General features: G+C 55.1%; 7 protein-coding genes across 7 annotated transcripts; 4 read left to right on the top strand and 3 right to left on the bottom strand.

Annotated features, from left to right (window-relative positions):
• Positions 1-1092: 1092 nt before the first annotated feature.
• HETIRDRAFT_430620 (uncharacterized protein) lies at positions 1093-4351 on the bottom strand (the record flags this gene model as incomplete). Its single annotated transcript, XM_009554287.1, has 4 exons — positions 1093-1860; positions 1990-2733; positions 2869-3509; positions 3571-4351. 4 exons carry the CDS (start codon positions 4349-4351, stop codon positions 1093-1095), a joined length of 2934 nt encoding a protein of 977 aa, XP_009552582.1.
• Positions 4352-4501: 150 nt separating this feature from the next.
• Positions 4502-4820, top strand: HETIRDRAFT_108245 (uncharacterized protein; the record flags this gene model as incomplete). The annotated part of the gene is made up of 2 exons (XM_009554286.1): positions 4502-4726; positions 4758-4820. The coding sequence occupies 2 exons, from the start codon at positions 4502-4504 to the stop codon at positions 4818-4820; spliced, it is 288 nt and encodes a 95-aa protein (XP_009552581.1).
• A 250-nt stretch (positions 4821-5070) lies between these two features.
• Positions 5071-9101, bottom strand: HETIRDRAFT_455816 (uncharacterized protein; the record flags this gene model as incomplete). The annotated part of the gene is made up of 8 exons (XM_009554285.1): positions 5071-6992; positions 7046-7380; positions 7438-7995; positions 8051-8075; positions 8131-8292; positions 8584-8779; positions 8837-8887; positions 8943-9101. The coding sequence occupies 8 exons, from the start codon at positions 9099-9101 to the stop codon at positions 5071-5073; spliced, it is 3408 nt and encodes a 1135-aa protein (XP_009552580.1).
• Positions 9102-11529: 2428 nt separating this feature from the next.
• Positions 11530-12271, top strand: HETIRDRAFT_331498 (uncharacterized protein; the record flags this gene model as incomplete). Its single annotated transcript, XM_009554284.1, has 3 exons — positions 11530-11880; positions 11937-12116; positions 12173-12271. 3 exons carry the CDS (start codon positions 11530-11532, stop codon positions 12269-12271), a joined length of 630 nt encoding a protein of 209 aa, XP_009552579.1.
• A 36-nt stretch (positions 12272-12307) lies between these two features.
• HETIRDRAFT_164715 (uncharacterized protein) lies at positions 12308-12818 on the top strand (the record flags this gene model as incomplete). Its single annotated transcript, XM_009554283.1, has 2 exons — positions 12308-12400; positions 12453-12818. The coding sequence occupies 2 exons, from the start codon at positions 12308-12310 to the stop codon at positions 12816-12818; spliced, it is 459 nt and encodes a 152-aa protein (XP_009552578.1).
• Positions 12819-14813: 1995 nt separating this feature from the next.
• HETIRDRAFT_455815 (uncharacterized protein) lies at positions 14814-15580 on the top strand (the record flags this gene model as incomplete). Its single annotated transcript, XM_009554282.1, has 3 exons — positions 14814-14975; positions 15037-15162; positions 15236-15580. The coding sequence occupies 3 exons, from the start codon at positions 14814-14816 to the stop codon at positions 15578-15580; spliced, it is 633 nt and encodes a 210-aa protein (XP_009552577.1).
• A 1445-nt stretch (positions 15581-17025) lies between these two features.
• HETIRDRAFT_108248 (uncharacterized protein) lies at positions 17026-21422 on the bottom strand (the record flags this gene model as incomplete). Its single annotated transcript, XM_009554281.1, has 17 exons — positions 17026-17172; positions 17256-17528; positions 17582-17662; positions 17722-18125; positions 18183-18297; positions 18362-18486; positions 18544-18608; positions 18656-18712; positions 18769-18796; positions 18850-18916; positions 18971-19068; positions 19131-19850; positions 19901-20008; positions 20060-20348; positions 20404-20527; positions 20593-20910; positions 21187-21422. The coding sequence occupies 17 exons, from the start codon at positions 21420-21422 to the stop codon at positions 17026-17028; spliced, it is 3255 nt and encodes a 1084-aa protein (XP_009552576.1).
• Positions 21423-21647: the final 225 nt, after the last annotated feature.

The raw sequence follows: 21647 nt of genomic DNA, 5'->3' as shown, positions 1-21647 counted from the left end.
TTTGAAAGGCCACGGCGCGTTTTCGTCGGAGGCGTTACGGCCAGGCAAGCTGAGCTTTCTCCCATGGAGCCACTGCGTGCACCGCAGGGTTTTTCCCGGGATAAACCGTGGATAAAACTATGGGTATATCTGCTTGGATTTATTTGCGGAAACTACCGAAAACAAAAACTTAAGGTTTATCCAATATCTTATTATGGGGTGTGATAAAATATAGGGTAAACCTAAGCTTTTGTTTCAGTGGATAAACCGGAACAAAAGCTTTATCTATATCCATGGTTTTATCCGCGGTTTATCCTGAGAAAAACCCTACGGTGCACGCAGTGTCGGGCCGTCACGCAGGCTCGCAAGATCGCTGAGATCGGGCGCCGCTGAGCTTAGAACATAATGTGCAGGCTGCGGTCCACCGCACGTTTGTTCTGTGGGACGAGTCGGCGGAAGCACACCGTTCTCAGGGACGGCGGACCGCCGGCCCATCAGTCAACAATCACGCAAGCAGGCGCTCCGAGGCCCTTTGCTCACGAAGCATCGCCATACATAGACAACAACAACAACGACGGCGGCGCACCGCGACATGACACGACACGACACGACGCGCTGTGCTACGCTACGCTACGAGCCACCACCAGAAGAAGAAGAAAAGAAGAAGAAGAGACAGAAGGACGCGCGGCGCCGCCAAAGGTCCAAAGCCAGGTCGTGAGGGGCGGGTCGTATCCTACGGCGTGAGTGATATACATACTGATAGGCGTGGACGGCGGGTCGTGGGGTCGTGGAGGACATAAGTTGTAGAGAGGAAGTTGGAGGGGGGAGGGGGAGGGAAGGAGAAGGGAAGACGGAGGAGCATACGTAGAGAGTAGAGTGCGTGGTATATACGGCGAGGGGGCGGCGGCGCGGTACGATAGCAGGAATGATGCGCGCAGCAGCAGAAAAAGAAAAACATATGTGATGAGAGGCGATGGGGATGGGCGTGCGGGATGCAAACAGTCATAAGAATGGGACGAGCGGAGCCGCGCGCGAAAACAGCCGTCACGGCAGAAGGGGAGGGGAAAAGGAGACAGGCACGAGGAAAGAAACACGGGCGCACGGGCGCGCGCATCACCGCCGGCGGTCGTCGTCGAGCTCCAGCCGTCCCAGCACCTCCTCCGACGCGACGCTATCCGCGCGCGATCCCGGCCTCGGCGGACCGAGCATCAACAGCCCGTCCCCAACGCCCAGCATCACCTCCTCCCCCTCCCCCTCCCCCTCCGCGTCCGTCTCTCCCTCTCTCTGCGCCTCCGCGTCCATCTCTCCCCTGGCACGTGCACCCTCCCCCTCCGCCGCGCGCTCCCGCCGCCGCACGCGCGGCCGCCCAAACGCACGCAGCGTCTCCTCAAACGCAGCGTTCATCCGCCGCAGCTCCTCCTCCACCGCCGCGGCGCTCGTCAACAGCGCCCCGCGCCGCTCCCCCGTGCCCGCCGCCCCCGCGCCCGCCTCTCCGCCTGAATACCCACCTGCGTCCCCGCCCGCGCCCGCGCGCGCAAACGCCGCCCGCCGCGACGCAGGCGCCGACTCGGACACCGCACGCGCGCGCTCGTGCGCCCGTCCCGCAAGCCCGTGCCCGCCGCCGCCGCCGCCGCCGCCGATGCGCTCGAGCGCGCGCGGGCGCGGGCGTGGACTCACATTGGGGCTCGGACTCGCGCTGGGGCTCGGGCTCGGGGAGTTGCTGTGGCTGGCGCGCGGGTACGGATACCGCGCGCCGCCGAAGCCGGCGCCGGCGCCGGCGCTGCTGAGGCCGGCGCTGCCGAGTGGCTTGGGGCTGTTCGTGGCGTGCATGAAGGCGGAGAGGTCTTCCTCGTCGGGGTTGGCGCCCAGGAAGGAGGCGCTCTGCATGGCCCACGCGCACGCACACGCACACGCACACGCACATGCATACAGACATAAAAAGGGCAAGACACAACGCGCAGGTTCAGCAACGCACGCGCGCACACGCAAGAAAGCAAACCGAGCACGCACCGCGCTCTTCTCCCCCTCCCGCCGCTCCCGCCGCTCCCGCCGCTCCTTCCGCTCCGCACTCCCCGCGCTCCCCGCGCTCCCCGCACTCCCCGCACTGCCCACCCCTCCCGCGCCCCCCGGCGCATCCCGATACCGATGCCCAAAACTACTCGAGTACCGCTTCCTCCCCACGCTCCCCACGCTCCCGACCCCGCCGCCGACCCCGCCGCCGCCCTCCCCGCCTGACAAGCTCCCCGCGCCGCCGCCGCCGCCGCCGCCGCCCGGGTAGATAGCCGCGCCGCCCAAGACGGGGCTCGAGACCGTCCGACCGCCCGGCGACGCCGGGCGCTGCTGGTGGTACTGTTGCTGCTGGGAGTGCGAGTACTGCTGGTGCGGGTGCTGCTGCTGCTGCTGGAACGACAGCTGCATCGGCGCGCCCGCCGACAAGCCCGACATCGCGCCCGCCTGGTGCATCGTCGCCGGCATCGTCGCCGGTATCGTCAGCGCCGCGGGCCTTGCGGGCGGCCCGCTGCCAGTGCCGACCGCGAGGGGCGACGACTGGCGGAGGGACGGCGAGGGCGAGGGCGAGCCTGCGGACGCGGCGACCGATGCGGAGGCGCCGGCGGAGGAGAGGGTGGCGGATTTGAAGGGGTTGAGTGGGGTTAGGGGTGGGCGGCGGATGGGGAGGGCGCCTGGGGAGGGGGAGGGGAGGGAGGAGGGGAAGAAGCTTGGGTTGGGGAGGGAGGAGGGGGAGGAGGGGAGGTCCTGTGGGGGTGGGGGAGGCCGTGAGAGGAGAGACGGGGACCCGAGGCGAGAGGAAGGAAGGAAGGGACCCAGAGCGAGAAAACAATCGACAGAAAGTCAGTGATCGACGACAATGGAGGAACGAAAAGGACTCACGGCTCCCCTTACCGACCCCGACCCCGACCCCGACCCCACGCTCTCCTTCCTGCTCCTCACACCGCCGACCCCGACCCCGCCGCCAAACGAGCCAAACGGCGGCTCGCGCGACGCGCCCGAAAGCGACGCCGTGCGCACGTGCTGCGGCGCGTGGGCGTGGGCGTGTGCGGCGTACCGCGCGAGGCCCGAGGGCGGCGACCCCGCACCCGCACCTGCGCCCGCGCCGACACCGGTGGCGTTCGTGGAGTAGGGCGCCGCGTTGGCGCCGCGGGCGGGGAGGCTGCTGCGGCTGGCGACGGAGGAGAGGGACTCGCGCTGCTGGTTCTTGGCGAGGGTCGGGAGGAAGCCGCGGGGTGCGTGGCCTGGGCGGTCGTGCTCGCGCTCGCGCTCGTGCTCGCGCTCGCGCTCGTGCTCGTGCTCGCGGTCGTGCTCGCGGTAGTGCTCGCGGTCTGCGTCGTCGCGCTGCTCGCGCTCGGAGCTGAAGAAGCGCGAGGAGAGCAGCGACTCGAGGTCGTCGAGGGCAAAGGCGGGGGCGGCGAGGTAGGTGACGGAGAGGGCGAGGGTGCCGGCGGGGTGCGGGACGGGGGCGAAGGCGTGGGAGGCGGTGGGGAGCGGGGGGTGGTGCGGGGCCGGGGGCGCGTCTGTGCGGGGCGCGCGCGTGCATGAGGTTAGGAGGGGGAGAAAGGAGGAGGCGGGACGCACCGAAGCCGAGGACGCCGTCTGCGCCGTCGCGCGGGCGGGCGCCGACCGCGATGCGCATAGCGAGGGCGCCGGTCCTGTGTGTTCCGAGCGCGGGTGCGGGGCCGGGGCCGGGGCGGGTGCGCCTGCGGAGGCGGCGGTGGAGCTTCCACGCGGGGAGGACGCGGAGGAGGGTGAAGAGGGCGCGGAAGAGGCCGATGCCGTGCTTGTATATGACGGGCGGGGCGAGGTCGGGGTCGTGCTCGGGGTCGTGCTCGGGGTCGTGGGGCGCGTGCGGGTGTGCGGCTGCGGGCGAGGGGCTGGGTGGCGGGTGCGGGTGCGGGTGCGGGTGCGGGGCAAAGGCGAGGGTCCAGCTCTCGAGGAGGACAAACTTGGGGGTGGGCTCGATGCGGAGGCGCGGGGCGGGTGCGGCGCCGTGGACGAGGACGTGGTTCGGGGGGAGGTCGGGGACGGCGAGGAGGACGTGGAGGTGGAAGGGGGGCGGGGGCGCGGGGAGGGACGAGAGCGAGCGGTAGACGCGGAGGTGCTCGCGAAAGACGTCGGTGTCGGGCGTGTCGAGGTTGAACTGCGGCGGGGGTGGGTGGGTGAGTGGGTGAGTGGGTGGCGCGCTGCACAGGAGAGGAGAGGAGACGGGTACCCATTTGTCTGACTTGGTGGGCGCGGACGACGACGACGACGGCGGCGGGGGTGAGTCTGTGTGTGCGCGGGCGTTGTGGACGAGGATGGCGAGCTTTGCGTAGTATCTGTGCGCGATCTGGTCCGCCTTCTGGCTGGCGTTCGACATCGCCGCTCCCCCGATGGCCTCGATGGCCCAATCCGGTCGCTCGCAACACAACCCCGTCTTACGTCATCGCCTCGGCATCCCCCGACGCGCAGCGGCGTGCAACATGGGCGCATCCGACCGACGGGACTATATGCGCGGCGCCTCGGATACATGCGTTCGCTCGGGCTCAAAGGCAACAGGCGACCCTCGAGACGTCCACCCGTCGTGCTCGCTGATTCGACGAAGAGTGCCAAAACCAGGTCGTGCAGGGTGGAGGATGCTCTAAGCCCAGCGGCACCCGATCCCAGCAATCTTGCGAGCCTGTGGGCCGGACTCCACTACGTGCCGCCGCCGCCGCCGCCGCCGCCGCCGCCGATGCAACATCCCATTTTGTTCGTGAACTCAGAGCTGGTATATTTTTCTCTAGGGCCTAACAATCGCTGCGTATCGTTATTATGTCCTCGCCGCCATCGCTATCGAGTTTACATGAACGCGAGTTGCACGGTGCGGTACAGACCACTCCTCCCGGTCGCGGTGACTTCCGCGCAGGGGCATACAGTGTCTATCCTTCTCCTATATTGCACAATCAGTGTCCAGGCACTGCCCTGTCGCCCACAAATGTTAACCAAAAGTGTCTCGATGGCCCGTCCGTCTCGATGATCATGCCAATCTCCTAGACGTTTGATACCTAGACCCTCCACGCGAACGGTAAAAAGAAAATTGCGCATAGTTGCGAGCGATCACTGATGAGGCTCGAGGGCGGCGATGTTAGGCCGAGTGGCGCGGTGCTCGAGCAGCAACTGCGCGACGGACTGGTGGCCGGTCTTGGACGCCGCCTGGTATGCGGTCCCGTATGTTCCTTCTTCGTTTGGATCTGCACCGCGGTCAAGCAGAACTCTGACGATAGACTCGTTTCCAACTGCCGACGCCGCCTGCAGAGCGTTCCCGTAGTATCCTCCCCGCGCATTCGGATCGACGCCCCTGTCGAGCAGCATGGTCACCAGGGGAAGGAAACCCTTCCAAGATGCAGTCTCCAGAGCGTCTCCGCCTTGCGAAGCAAGGTCTGCTCCCTTCTCAAGCAGCATGTCGACGAGCGTCTCGGAGCCTCTCCAGACCGCTCCCTGGAGCGCACTCCCATAGCTTCCTTCCTGGAGATTAGGATCCGCGCCCCTCTCAAGGACGAGCGTCATCAGGTCCTTGGAACCACGCCAGGATGCCGCCTGGAGCGTTGTGCCAAACATCCCGCCCGGAGTATTGGGGTTGGCTCCTCCTTCCAGCAGTGCTTGCACGACGACGACGTGTCCCTTCATGCATGCTGCTTCCATTGCATTGCCATAGTCCCCTCCTTTAGCGTTGGGATCCGCTCCCTTCTCAAGGAGTGCTTTCACGATATCAGTATGTCCCATTACCGACGCCGCTTGGAGTGCGTGTTCGTAGTTCATGTCCGCCCGAGCGTTGGGGTCAGCTCCCTTGGCGAGCAAGAGCGTAACGTCTTCCATCGAGCCCATGATGGATGCCGTCTCCAACTCAGTTGCTGCCGTGGCTCCGTACTCCAGTAGGAGCGTCGCGATGGCCTTGAAGTTGTAGAAACAGGCCGCTTTCAGCGCGTTACCAAACTCTCCTCCCTGAAGATTCGGGTCCGCTCCGTTCTCCAGCAGGAGCCGCACGACGGCCACCGATCCATGGACAGTCGCAGCCTGGAGTGCGTTGTCGTGATCTGTGGCCACGTGCGCATTGGGATCCGCTCCTTTGGCAAGCAGGAGCCTGACATTCGCCTCGGAGCTCAGGCAACTGGCTGCCTCTAGAGCAGCTCCTTCGGTAGCGTTGGGGTCAGCTCCGTTCTCTAGCAACAGCCTCACGACGGGCTCGAAATTATGAGCGCATGCCGCCTGGAGCGCGTGGCCGTGGAAACTTTCCGCTACCCTGATGTTGGGGTCGACTCCCTTGGCCAACAGGAGCGCCACGTTGGCCTCGGACCCCATATCTGCAGACGTCTCCAACGCACGAGGGTTAGCAATAGCCCCACTATCCAATAAGAGCTTCACGATCTCCTCAAAGCCATTGACGCACGCCGCCTGGAGTGCCGTGCCGTACTCCCCTCCTTCTGCATTTGGATCCGCGCCCTTCTCGAGAAGCAGCTTCACGACTGTCTTGTGCCCACGAAAACACGCCACCTGGAGAGCATTGCCAAAGTATCCTCCTTGAGCATTCGGGTCCGCTCCCAGTTCCAGCAAGACCAACGACGTGCGATGTAGGCCAATGGACGATGCATAGTAAAGCGCTGAAGCGAGAGGCTGTGGAACCTTGTGGGGATCGCTAGGCTTGATGAAATAAGCGTCATATGTAGCCGAAAAGCCGATCCATGCCGCTAGTGCGGTATCGGTCTGGAAGAGCTGAAGCAACAAGCTCTGTAAGTCACCTGACTCGTCATCCGTCTGTGCGTGTACGTGAAACGGCCAGTGTCGTGCAGCATATTTGAGGAGAGGGAAGTCAGCAGTGGTGGCGTCGTCGATGGTATCGAGGGTGCCTATTTTTATGAGGTATACCAGACATGTCTTGGATATCAACAAGTGAGCCGCCGAGGCGCTTATATAGAATGGAGACGCTTCAGGCATGGAGACCAAAAACTCCTTGACGGTCAAGTGAGCTAGCTTGACAATCCCTGTAACCTTCTTCGTTAGTCGACTCGGTGTCTTGTACAATGTTGAATCTCACCTTCCGATTCCGTGACCAGACTCGAAGGGCACACATGGTCGAATATCTCCTTTGGGTCTGTATATCGACAGTCGGCGTCGAAACGAGGCCTATCTGGCGCGTCAAAGTCGATGCTGAACACCTCAGACAGTTCGTCTAGCTGTAGTGGACGAGCAGAGTAGGCAAGCCATTGAAGGATTTTGAGAGCATCCTGGCGGTCTCTGTCACCGAGCCTCGACAGGACACGTTCATATATCCCAAATAGATCCTTGGGCAGAGTGTCCAGCTGCCTTTTCATCTGCTGCTGAGTACGACAGGTTTGCAGTTCCCTCAATTGAAGCGAGATCAATCTGAACCTGGATACGGAAGCGCCGTCAATATATCAGGATACCATAAAAATCCCGAGGACGCACATTCCCGCTGCGTTGTTCACGAGTTTCTGCCTGATCTCTTCGCTCCATTTTTTCAGCTTCTCGCTCTCTTGAAGCAGATCGTCCACGAAGCTTTCAATGTCTCGGTTGACGCCGTCGCCTTCCAAGCATACTTGACCTATCTCGAGTGACTCCATGCATTCCTTGATGATGTGTTCGGGTCGACTAGTGACCAAAAGATGTAGGTTTGCCGTCTTTGAAGCTTTCATCTCCTTCATCCAGCCCAAAAGCTCCTTCCTCTGAGTGCATTCGTCCATGGAATCGACAAGCAGATAGACGTCCTGGAATTTTGCGAGAACGAGCGAGAGGGTCGTCCGTAGCATGTCTGCGGAGAGACGTCTACGCCCGCCGGCACACATTGCCTCCAGTTCATCAGGGATTGTACCAGATTGGACTAAGAGCTGTTTGGTCAAAGAACGTATCAGGTTATCGTGTAGTTGGAGTTGATTCTGCGAGTCCCGGGAATCAAAGTAAAAGTACGCAAATGCCCGAGATGGGCTACCCCTGCAATAATCTGCGACGTCGTCGATAGCTGTCGAGCTGTATCAAGCGATACGTGAGTCTCTTTTCCAGACGCTGCCTGAGATCGACCCACCACATAATCGTCTTTCCACACCCAGCTGAAGCTAGGAGTCAGACCCTCCCCAAGATGAACGGATGGTATATGAGACATACGGATTCCATGCACCCAGAGATACGAGTCACCACGATGTTTCCATTCCAGATACCGGGTGCCGGTCAGGAACCAGGAACACGTCCCAGCCTTGTGTTCCTTTCTGGCATTTTCGTGGTTAGCGGATGGATCTGGTGCATTCAACCACTTGTACACGGCTTCCCCTGTTAGAGTAAAAATTTTTTAGTGCAGTCACCGCCTAGCGAAACGCAGACGCACGGATTTTGACATCCTCCGAGTTCTGGAAGCCTCTCATCACGAGTTTATTTGTGGAGATTCCGATTCTTCTTTCAAACTTTGCCAACAGATCGACACAACGGTTTTGCGACTCTCGAATGCGCGATTTCATCGCTTCGGACAACGAGTCTCGCAGAGTCCGTCCTTGTAGCCAGAAGACAGTCATTTACAAAATGCACAATTGAATTTTCAAAAATGGCGGATATTCGTCAACTCACCTATGAAAGGCAGACGTGCATATTCGTCTATCACAGAGGAAGCTTGCAACGATGCGCGCCCGATGGCTTCGATGACATTCTCAGTTCCGTCAATGGTGAGTAAGTCGGGCGAATCATTAGCGACACAGATCATCTCGCGCAAGGTCTCGGCGAGGCCTCTGATGGCATCATCCTGCTGCTGCTGATCTTTCATGGCCTATATTTGAGCGTCAACCCCCGTCTTTGTACGTTCCTGACTAGCTATTGTGCTCACCTCGTACACAGATAATAAGATAGTGCAAGAAACTTTCAATATCGGATGTGCCTGTTTACCGTCAGAAGCGTGCATCAGGATCCCAGCATAGAATAAAATCACGTACATCAGACAGCTTGTGAACCATCTTCGCTGCAGCATCCAAGGCTTGCCCAAGCGGCACAATGCAGCTACCGAGGTCTTGAACGTCTCTGTAGCCACCCTGAGCCTTAGATGCAACTGTGCCGACGTGTCCAGAAATGCTCGGAACAAGGCTATTGCTCATGCCAGCAAGCACTGTATCGACCCTGCCCATCATTTGCTGAACCGAGTCACAGACCAGTTCAATTTTGATGCCTGCAACCCTGTGGTCTGTATCATCAGTCAAGTCATACGTGGTATCTAAAGCAAAAGTCAGTCTTCCAAGACGAGATGAGACGGAAGACATATTGACTGTTCTCGAAAAGTCTCGTAATCGTTGTAGTCAGGCTTCCAAGCCCTCTGGGAGGCAATATGAGCGACAGCTTGCTTTTGCGCATGAGTTCGATCTTAATGGTGGACGATGGGTAGAACCAGCTGAAAGCAGGAATAAGCGACAGCAATTAAGAACAGGCGAAATAAGATGCACTTGCATTCTTCCGTCTTCGTTCCAAAAGAGCTGGGAGTTTTGTGCAGCGCGCTCGTGCGACTGCCATTGTATGTTGTCGTCGATGGAGACGACTAGATGATACCCAGAATGATCGAAGAGTTTGTCGTTCGGCTCCTGAACAATTGCAATACCTACTAACATTATCAGACACGATCGAGCTCTACGTCGAAAAATAAATGTTTTGTTCACGTTTCAGGCTGGCAAAGAGTCCTAACGGTGACGATGATCTATGTGGAAGAGTGGGGCGACCGGAAGCCATCGCACAAGCTCGGCTGAGAATAGTAGGTCACTGTGTCCTGTTTGGGAGGGTAAGAGTCGCGACGGTGGGATCGACACTCAACCTATATCAAGTTGCAACAAGCGCTAAACCATTTAGTCATATAAAGGCGCCCTTCAATATCGCTTGATCATTCTTAAATCCAGAACGATTTGATCGAAAGGAGCGAGACCCTTGTGTCCAGACTGCAGAGCATTGAGTTGCATCTGTTGGGTAGGATTGGAATTGAAAGGGATAGAGACTTAACTCCCATATTAATCACCCTATCAACTATCCCAAGAATCGAAATTGATGATATAGCGGGCAGGCTCGAGGTGGGAGGAAAGTGGGTGAATGGCACGTGCCAAATCACGAGCTATGGCTTCCTCGAAGGAAAGCCTGCACCATCTAGGGCGCTGTGTGGAACCCCTCATTTTTAACCGAGTTATTAACAGACATTAATAACGCGTTAATAACGCGTTATTAACAGGTGCATATCGGACCCTTCGGTTTTTAAGGTTTAAAATGGAGTTCCCAAGATAGTAATATATCCTGATTTTTGTCATTTTTCCGCACAATCTGTAAAGTGATATGGAGAAAGGAGACTGAAAGCCCGAAAGGAGCCTGATAAAAATTTGTTGTCCTCTCTACGATGTCCTGGCATCCTTCAATAGCTTCAAAACTTCATACACTTCACTTGTATCTCTCTCAGCTTCCTTCTTGCATTCCTGAAGGCAGTGCATATGGATTTGATCAATACCCTGGTTTTGACCTAGACTGGGTAGAATATACCGGCACAGAGGCTGGCACGCTTAACCATGACCTTGAGGTTCTTTTAGGTACACGGGCCAATGGTCCAATAGTCTTTCGAGAGCGTGGCCCAGCTTTGACAGCTGTTGTTGATGTTCTGGGCCGATATATTTGTGGAGATGAGCATCAAGGCGAAAATTTACTGCTTCATCAATGGGTAGCAGATCTGCTTGTAAGTGCATGCAAAGCCTTTGAAGATGCTGGCCAAGAGGTAGGTACCTTAGTTTTGGCAGTTTCAGAATGATCACAAAAATAATACATAAATCTCTCTCGGGCAATGAAGTGCCCAAGACATCAACTGTTTTTGACGATAGAATCAGAATCAGCCACTGGTACTCAAGAATTATTACCAGCTAACTTATTTCTCAAGAGGAAAGATGTGCCTGACAAATCTTCAGCAAGTTTTGATGTTGGAGGTTCAAGAAGCAAAAATTAAAAAAAGCAGAAGATGACAGGAAAATTGGGTCAGAAGGTGTATTTATTAGAGTGGTGCAGTGCTCTAGTGGACTTACCGCTTGCTCAAACTTCGGCTCCATAGCCCCTGAACCATCCATTTAATGACCTTGAGGATATACCGGAGAAACCTGTAGTAACAAGTGGGTGCAAAGCTGATGAGCTTCTCCAAAAATTGACAATCCCTTGTTGTACAAAGAAGACAGGAAAGTAGCGCTTCCAGTGTGCAGCAGTCAGTTGTCAGCAGTCATGGAGTAGGTGCCAAAGCAGTTGCCTCTTCACGCACATCCTCGAGGAATGTTACTTCACTATGCCATACCTTAAAGACCTCGTTCTGAAAGCCAGTTCCAACCAAGCATTAGGATCTTAACTGGCTCACATCAACAAAAATTCTGCATAGTAGATGCTGTTGATTCAGAGACTGGGACAGGGTTATTAGTACGTACCTATGGTACTAGTGATTCTACTTTAACAAAAAGGCCATCACTCCATGATCAGGCAAAGGTGATTGGCCATGAGGAATTGCAGAAGAGATTCAACCATGCCATGCTACATCTTGTATGTGCTGCAGGTCTAGCCCCATCTATAGTTGACTACAATGAATGGAAGGAGATGATTGGGATTGCTAACCCTCGTATCAAGACAATATCCTTGACAACACTCTCTGACATCCTAATTCCTCATAAAGCAAGCTTCGTCCAGCAGGAGACTATCAAGGAGCTCAAACTCTCTGATAACCTGACAATCTCATATGACGGTGGCACCACTCGACTTAAGGAGTTAATCTACACATTCCATGCAACTACATCAGACCCACGCAAGGCCTATCTTTTGGAAGGCAATGAAGCATCTGGAGAGTCTCATACTGCAAAGCATATTGCCGCCATTCTTGAGAGAGTGTGTTGCATGTTTTCTTTCATATGTTTTATTTCTATTGATCTTGGACTCTCTAGCTTGTCAAGTCAATAGGCCCAGAAAAGTTCTCGGCAGCCTATTCAGACTCAACAGGCAACACAAAACTTGCCTGTGAGTTACTGCATGGGCTCTTCCCCTGGATCATCCCTCTTGCCGACCCATGCCACCATTTCAATAATACCATCAAGGATATCTGCAAACTGGAGATCTTCAATATGGTTTGTTGTTATGATTCTGTTACTAGTTTAACTGCTAATATTCTAGCTTCCTCTAGGTGATCAAGCAGATTTGTGATATCATCACCTTTTTCAGCAACTCAGACTATGGAACATGCCATCTTAGGATCCGTCAGGTGCAACATATCATCTTGTGAGGGCTCAAAAGCATCGGGAACACTCACTTTAGCACAATGTACTACTCAGGAAAATCAGTTAAACGGAACCTCGAGCCTATCAAGAGCTTGGTTGATGATGGGACAATCTTGTTGAAAAAGCGGGGAAAGGTGAGTGGACTATTGCTTGTATATCCTAGCACTTGCTGATTTGTGCTCACAGAAACCTCATGCACTCCAATTTCTTAAGAACTCAGTAGTTGTGTGGAGGTTCGGCCATGAACTTCACCAAATGGTGTCTGTTTTGGCACCAATTGCGAAAGCACTAAAGTGTCTCAAGGCCATTGACTCGACACCAGCCAATGTCTACTTGTATTGGCTGGCTGTCATGGCATCGTTCCTCAATCTCTTCAAGAAGAATAATGAAGATATCGAGCTCCCCTTAGATGTTGTGGAGGATATACAGCACATTGTGAACCGCCGGTATCAAGAGATGATTAAAGGCCCAGGGAAGTTAGTGTATCTTGCAATGTTCTTCCTTTATCCCCATATGCTCTGTTTTTCATTATTCTACCAAATTTTACATTGAGCCTTCCTTAGGTTTCGTCGAGTCTTCAATTCTGCGCAATGTTGAGCAAAATCCCCTTGGAACACACATCCGCATCTGCACAGCCACGACTGACTCTTTCACAGGTCCCAATGGTGCTGATGCTTGGCAGAGTGAGGCAGCCCCTTTGAGAGAAGACAATGACCTCAAGCGTGAAATCCCATGCTATGCAAAAGTCCTACAGTATCTCGGCACTGTTCTCTTGGCTGCTATCAAAGGCAATTAGGCACCCCTTTCCCTTCTTGAGAGGTTTGCAGATGCCCAATCTATTTGGGATGAGTTCCACCGACAATTTGCTGTGTATGCTTGACAAGAATACCCATTTTGACGTCCTGTTTTGCCAAATGAGCCTCCACTCTACCACTGGAAAGCCTTGACTCAGCACAAGGACTCCAATGTCTTATCGGTGAGTAATACTTCCTCTAATCTGCCTCTCAAGACTCATTGTTGTATCTAGCTTGTTGCAGTGAAGTTGTTCTCACTCTGTGCCAATTCAATAGCAGAGGAGCGTACAGTTTCTCGCTTTAATCTCCTCAACACCACCCTATGAAGCACTCAAAAGGCATCTACACTCGTTCGAATGACTTGGATTCAGCAGCACTACAAAAGAAACAAGGTAATGTGATAGAATTCTACTATTGTCGATGAGTTTTGGCTCATATCCATGCCAGTGTCACAAATCCAGAAAGACTCTCCTTCGTCCTCTCATCATCAAATTCCGGGATCTTTCTGAGTACACCCATCGTCAAGATATACCTACAGTCAATGTTAGTGGATGTCATGGCAATGAATCGGCTGCAAACTAGGAACTCAAAGACTCCACCTTCACCGATACAGGAGAGCCCAATATCGAAAAGGTTGCTTGGGATGATGTCAATGAGCTTTGAGAGATGTTTGACAAGATAAAGTTGCACGAAGCTCCCGATTTGCTTGGGGAGGAAGGCTTGCTATTTCAGGTTCAAAATGGATTTGAAGAGGAAGATAATGAAGGGAATGGGGTGAATCTGAATGATCCCCTGCTCTTGGACATTCTAAGTGAGACTTCGGTGGACTTGCGGCCCTCGCAGGTGTTGTCTCAGGCTCCGAAGGGAGTGAAAAAAGCGAGAAAACACAACTTTGACTTCACAGATGTTGTGTTTACTGTCTGATGTAATAGGATGTAGTACCGTGGTTATTAACACTTGTTATTAACGCGTTAATAACGCCTCCTGGTTATTAACCGGTTTATAAGCTCAGGGGAGTTCCACACAGCGCCCTACAAGTAGGGTCAGGTAGTAGGCTCCCGGCCTTCCAGAATCATTATTGTTGGTGATGCCTTCGATCATTGATTCCGGCGATCTGTCAGTGGTCTGTCTTAGTTCTGTCGTTTGTGGATGTCCCTGGATGCCATGATCAAATGACGGGTTTCAACACTTCTTGATCTAAAGAGTGTTGTACTATATTCGGGTAAGTGCACGGACGTCATTCCTGTGTCTTCATTCAACTCAGATCTTCGTTATCAATGTCCCTGAACATCTTCGACGACGCCACGATCGAGTGAAAGCTTCTTGATCGAAGCCGTATATTCGACCTTCCACATCTACAATTGTCAGAAGTTCGGTCCCTTCCGTGCGGCATTAGGACGTTCCAGCGTTTAAATTGCAGATAATTCTGCCAAATCCATACGACAAGCCTGTGAAGCTGATCTTCATAATGTTTCGGCCTTCAATATTTCTGATCAAGCTGTCCATCTCGAGCTTTGCGTGCGTCATGCGACCTATTCAGTATTTGAGGACATCGCGCGCATATGTCCCTATACACTTTATCCATCTCATTCTCACGACGCCTCTTCGGTGCCATGTTTTTTTAGTGCCTGAAGATGATCGATGATATCTCAGAACACCGAAACCAGGTCCTACAGGCGTTGTTCTTCCACCTTCACAAGTTCTTTTTCCCACCTCACGCTTCTCCATGCATTCACCGCAATCTTGACATGGTATGTTGCCGATCCAGTTAGAGCGCGGGAATCCAGCTAAAGCTTGCTCCCTCCCGCCTTCCTTTGAGCAGTCCGTCTTCGCGCGCGATGGGACGTGCTTCGTCACCGGCGCGGACACGGACGTCGGGATGTCGTGGATTTTCCCGCCGCCATGGGCACATCAAGTAGGCATTTCGGCTATCGAGTACTGTGGGAGTCGAAGAGTCTGACAATATATACGTATAGGTGGTCAATTGGTCGGAACCAAGCCGTTTCAACTATGCTTCGTACATCGACGTCTCGAACGCGGCAGTAATGCGAAAGGATCTCATCGCCCTCTTCCACCACAACGCATTTGGAATTGACGTTGATGTGCGCAGCTCTTCTATGATTATGACTATCGTTGACTGACTATCCGTGCCGAACGTGTAATCTCACTTTATAGGATGAATATCGTATCGTTATTTTCAGCGATATCGGAAACATCAAACTTCCCACCAATCTTCCCCGTTCGAAAGGTGACCAGATCGGCCCAGAAGACCGATTTTTGAAGGACCACTTCTGTTGGTGCATTAAAGCGAATTTGCTTGCAGGCGATATCGATGATGATTTTCCTCTTCATATCATCCTTGATTACATGAAGTCGTTGGGGCTTGAGGGAGATGAAGAAGATGTAGTAGAGCCAGGGGACGAGAGGTGGCAGACTGAACTCGGTCAAGAGATATGGGAAGACTACATGCAGGCAAAGTTATATTCCAAGAGAAGTGAGGAAAGCGAGGAAAGCGAGTAATGGAACGTTCGGTCTTGGGTGGGGCTTCATTGTGCTTCCGTGTGCAAATGCTTACTGTTGATTGTAAAATATTCTGCTGTGCGAAAGACAGAGAGCCGTGACTGTATAGACAAAATTTCACTTCACCGATGCTGGAACGCGGGGATTAAGAGCGCATGCTCACCTTAGTCTTCCTAGTCTCCGTGGCTTACCTTTACACAGAAGATAGTTGTTTTATAGTCTTCCTGATCCTGCTGTTACGCGAATGAACTCGATTGCGATGTGGCAGAGGCGGAGGACGAGAGGGGCCAGAATCAATTGAGTTAGAGAGATGTGGGATTGCCATAGGCGGGAAAAGCTACATTCCAGAGGCAGTTGACGTTACTCGTGCACAGAAGTGATACGACGCCCCCATGGACCATAAGGAGATCCAGATGGTTCAGCGTTCAATCTAATAAGCGCGGGTTCCTCTATTGTTGGATCGCCGTCGTCTGCGCGAGAACTCGTCGAAAGCATCCTACATAGGAACCGCTTGGCTCCCCTTGTTATCACCTCTCACGTAGGCACGTGCGATGTTTCTGATCCTTTATGTTGGGAAACTACGCCGTGACATCGGTATGCAGATATTAGTTGACTGTCAAATGCTTAGAGATTATGGGGCATTCCGGGTCTGGGTGATTAGAATATGGAATGAGGCAGCGTCGGCAGTCGTTTTTTCAATGATATTCGAAGTTGTTGTCAGCGAGGTTCATGGTGACAACCTGGATAATGACAAAGATGATGCGTAGGTGTTCAGTTCAGCGGACGGTTGTATTCGCTGAGCTGAAGTCCCTCGTTTACTGATGCGGCTCTTCCACTTGATCATCAATTTTCGAGAAGCAAAATTGCGTTTAGCCCAAATACTTTGGCTTGCGAAGTGTGCAACTCTGTAGCCGACCACTACGGTAGGAGATCGCGCAGATCGGATGGAGGATTGTATGCCAGCAATTGCGGCGCCAGGAAGCGTTCGGTCCATGGACCAACTGAACCATGGCTCAAAGCACAGACATGCCGCATCCAAGACTGGCATTGAGAACATACCTGACAGATTCAGCCTCTCCTTTTGTCGAGCTGGACACCAGGAAGAAAGGAGATACAACGTCACAGCGTCGGAGATGGTAAAAGGTGAGTAGAAGGCGTAATGTTGAGATGAACTCGAGAGGCTGAATACCACGAGAAGAAATACTACACCGAGCGTTACGCGCTTCGCTCGTTCGCAAACATCAACACATCACTAAGTGGGCACTCAACCTCTGCCTGCCCGCCCGTCTGTATATGGGAGCGGCCGATCCACATGAATAAATAAAAGATTCAACTCACAATCCAACGAGCAAATGGGCCACCAAGCAAACAAATATCTCTCTAAATTCTTCGCCTCGCTCCGGACAAGCCGCCTCGCCCACCTACCGACTGTGCGCGCGCACTGCTCACATCCAATTCTTTACCGGCCGCGGCGTCTGCAAACCCTGCCCTGCAACATGCACCCGCTGGTGGCTTTCACGCCACCCCGCGAACCCTGCGAACGGCACCTCCCCACACAGCTCCCGCGCGAGCCTGTGCACCTCGTCCAGGCCCTGCTCATATGCCCACCAGACCATTCAGGCAGCCAGTCAGCATCATGTAATATAAACGATCGCAGATCAGAGCGAAAACGCACCTCGAGCAGCTGGATCACCGCGATCACCGCGGACGCATAGAACATGTAGTCCAGCTCCTCCAGCGCCTCCACATGCACAAGGCCACGCCCCTCACCTTCCTCCTCCCCGCCCTCCGCCGTCTCCATCGCGCGAGCACTCGAATGCGCACGCGCGACGGGGACGTGGTGGTAAATGAGCCTGTCGAGCAGGTTCTGCGGCAGTACCGCGTGCAGCGGTTCCCCTGTCCGCAGCGCCTGCGACACGAGCGCAAACACCGACATTGCGTCCGCAATCTGCAAAGGACATGATGAGCTCAACCGCACGCGACAGTGTAGAGGTGACGTACAAAGTTGGGGTTGACGACCGCGGTGTGGTGCACCATCGACAGCCGCCGGTCCTCCGCGAGCTTCGACAGCGCCCCTGCGAGCTGCGACGACGACAAGATAACGTCAACAACAGCCGATCAAGACACTACGGGCCACTTACCTGGGCCAGGCTAGCCACCATGTCCATCTGCACCTCCGCCAGGCGGTTGTATTCCTTGTATGGCCAGGCTCCGCGCACGTTACCCTCCCACCGCGCAAGCGCCGTCATCTGCTGCAGTGTCTGAATCTGCTGCACCACTCCGACCAACTTTCGCCGGAACTCCTGCACCCACGGCGCCCCGGACGCCGGTCCTCCGGCCTGTCCCTTACCCAACGGAAGCTTCTCGCCCGAGCCCTGCGATTGCGTGCCCTCTTCGCCCGTACCATCCGCACCCGCGATCCAGGCGGACATAAGGAAGATATATACGTGTGACAGCCCCGCAATCGTCGCCGCGTTGCGCAGCCGCACCGCCTTGCGTCCCGACTGCGGCGGGAACATCATCACGATGAATGATGCTGCCGACCCTGCAGTTGGGTGTGTTCATCAGTCTGTACGCGCGACGAGAATAGGAGGTAACGCACCGATGGTAACGAGCGTCCACCGGCGCCACGCGATGGGCCAGCCAATGCCGGGGCTCGACACCGTGGGCAAGTGGCCGTCGATCCACGAGTAGCCTACAATGAGCACGACGGTAGCCTATACACCGCACAAGGTAGTGAGTCCGGAGGTCCAAGCGTCATCAGCGAGCTGAAGTACGCACACACATGAGAATTACACCCGACGTGTACTGCGCGGGAGAGAAGAGGCGCATGAACAGAAGTGGGATGAGGAAGACGCCGACGGAAGCCGCCAGCCCGTATGGGTTGCCATTACTCTTCGCGTTTCCTGTCCAGAGACGAGATTAGGCCGAGCGTCCTTGACAACGGGATGTATATGACATACCTAGGTACCATACTACCAGGCCGATGACGAGGCCGATGAAAGTGCCGCCCAGCCGGACCACGTAGCTGCAGAATATTCAGTGGCGCACTTGGAATTCATGATTCATGCATACTTGAACAGCTGATCACCAGCGTAGATGTTGAGTGTAGTTTGCGCCATGATGAGAGCCCTGGACATATGCCGCGTGAGCACTCGCGTCAGCAATCTAGATGTGTAATGACATACCAGACCCCCTTCTGAGCATAGTAAATATCTGCAGACGATCATCAACGGGCGAGTAAAAGCTCAGGCCGCTGAGACACTCACGTGCACTCGACTTGAAAACGGCAGGGAGATACAAGAGAATAGTGATTAAAGTGTACTTGAAGATGAACTGGAATGCAGGCGATCAGCGAGCCAGCGTAGACTCCGGGGAGGTCGTACTCACCACTGCTTCTGCAGTCTTTGTCCACGCATACACGTTATGAACCACGTGCATCACCCTTTGGATAGCGTTCGTCGGGGGCCGACTGTCCGGATCACGCGCTGCACGTAGATCCGAATCTGAGCGGGCTCTAAGAACGCAGAACGCGACAAGAATGGCGCACCGTACGATCGCTCCTCCGCCTCCTCGATCTTGACCTCCTCCACCTTCTCCTCCTCCCCGAAATCCTTCCCATCCCCGCGCTTTGACAAGAGCACCCCCGCAACGGCACGCAGGCTCCGCGGCGCCCATAAGCGATTCGCGCTGCGCTTGCTCGCCGTCGCACGCACGCCATCCATGAGCGCGAGAACCGCCTCGGTAACCGCGATCAGCGACGCGCCGAACACGTACCCGACGTACAACCCACGCAGAGGCACGCGTGTGCGTGCATCGAATGTATCTGCGCCCGCAAGCAACGGCTTGTACGGCTCGAGCAGCGCGAGCCGACCTGAGGTCTTGAACTGCTCCAGCGCGTGGGCCAGCCGCTCCGCCGCCTCGTCCAGCGCGCGCGTGTGCTCCGCCGCGGCAGCCCCCGCGCCGCGCGCGTACCGGTTTTTATTGATGTAGTCGATAAAGGCCTGCACGCTGGAAACGCCGGCGATGCATGCCGCGCGGAGGTCCGCAGTCGCGCGACGGATGAGCGGGAGGACGTCGAGGAGCCCGAGGGAGTGCGCGGCCTCGGCGGCAGCGTTGCGCTGGTACATTTGGCGGATGAGGTAGGTATCAGCGGTAGTGGCGCCGTCGGCAGTGGACGTGGTGTTGACAGAGCTCGTGGACCTGTCTGGGCTTTCAGAATCGCGCCGCTCGCGCCGACTGGAGTACCGGACGAAGCTCATGAGGCCGTCTTGGCTCGACGTTAGCATATGAGCAGGGACCAGCTAGTAATGTACTGACTGATCCTAGAGGAGACTGCGAGGAGCGGCTCTTCGAGGCCTTTTGCGTCCTCGCCGTTCCATCGCCCCCAACTGAACTCTGCGCCCAAAAATTTCGACTGCGTGGCCACTAGACTAATATAAGCATGTCTTTGATACAGTCTAGATGCTTTGAACTCACGCTGCTGCTGTTTGCTGATCATACCCAATCGTGTGCCCCTCAGCTTGGCCAATTTCGGCGAGTCCGCAGCGAAGTCGCCTGGCATAGCCGAGAGCACGTCATCTTGCATCTTGAGAATAGTCGACATGTGCGTGAGCAGCTCGGAGACTGTGTTGAGAAATGCGTGGTTCATAGTCTCGGGGAACACCAAAACTATCACGACCACGGCAATCGCGATGTACATCGCGACAGAGATGAGCAGTGAATTGAGCAGCGTATATTGCCCAAAGGGAAAGAGTGGTCCGAAGGTCTATACAGACGGTTCAAGCCCACGTAGACACCATCATACAAGAGGAGGCACGCACGCAGAAGATGTCGAGGCCGATCGTGCCAAAGATACTCATGATCATCAGGGGTGGAGCATAGGCGCGCAGGAACGCGAAGAAAAATGCTCCTACGCCCAAGAAAACACCAAAGACAATGGAAGACCTATTTTGTAAAGGAAGGGTCGGTATGTGCATGCCTATGCGCGGTACAAGTAGCACCAAACGCACCGCGTGTCTAAAAAGTAGCCTAGGAAGATATCTATTTTGAATACCGCGTCTGGATTCGTAGACGAAGCCGCGCTGCCATAGGGTGTTAACATAAGCGGGATGATGGGATATTGATGCACGACGGACCTGCTCTGAACCTGCTGCAACGTAGACTTGAGAAGGACTTGATCACGGACGGCGAGAGCAGCACGCATAGCAGCTGCACCAAGTCCCCAGCCAAAAAGGACTCCAATGACCATAGTAGAGATTACCATCAAAAATAGTTGTATCGGCATTGAAGGGGGAAGGAAGAAGGAACACAGCATGGCGAAGAAGGCACTACGACGGCCAGTCAGCTACCGTTCGAAAATATCACAACCAAGGGAAATAGGGGTCTCTGGGGGTCATTGTCTGTGTAGAGTACACAGACAACTTTGCTTCGGCGGGTATCCCATGACGGGCATCCACGGCAACATTGATGGCCTCGAGCTCATTCGATGTAATAGAACGCGGCAGTCTTCGCAAGCTCCCTTGGCCCGTGGCAAGGCGATCGTAGCTCAACCAGGAGGACCACCAGGCAATGATCATTGCAAGAAGAAACGGAATCAGACTCACGCATTGCCCATGGTTTTGAGGGATTGGTTTGGCAACAAGAGGATGAAAGCGGCCCATGACGCCAGCCAGCACTTGAATAGCAGCTTCCAAGATTTCTTCGAGCGCAGTGGCCCGGCCACCCACGGCGGTAGGCGACTCCAGATGGTGGGTTTCGACTGTAACCATGGCTCTTGCTGAACCTCCTCGTCTCTGTGCGAGGAGGGTGGTGGGGATGATTTCTCGGCGGTGGGAGACATTACGGTCGGCTCTGCAGCGCAGAACGACGAGATAGATGTGCAGAGTAGGGCAAGTGAAGAAACGAATGGGATCGAACAATTTACTTACAGGGGTGAAGGATAGAGAGTGCTTTGTGCATTTGTCCTTCCAAGACTCGACGTCGCTCGGGTCAATGGCCAAGCAATGTGTCCTTTGCCTTTTACGGATGCTGACTAAGACGACGCTTGGCACTTGATCGGCGCCTG

The sequence above is a fragment of the Heterobasidion irregulare genome (genome assembly GCF_000320585.1).
Source record: "Heterobasidion irregulare TC 32-1 unplaced genomic scaffold scaffold_13, whole genome shotgun sequence".
In the NCBI taxonomy this organism is placed as follows: Eukaryota; Fungi; Basidiomycota; class Agaricomycetes; order Russulales; family Bondarzewiaceae; genus Heterobasidion; species Heterobasidion irregulare.
This window is presented reverse-complemented; position numbering and strand designations above follow the sequence as displayed.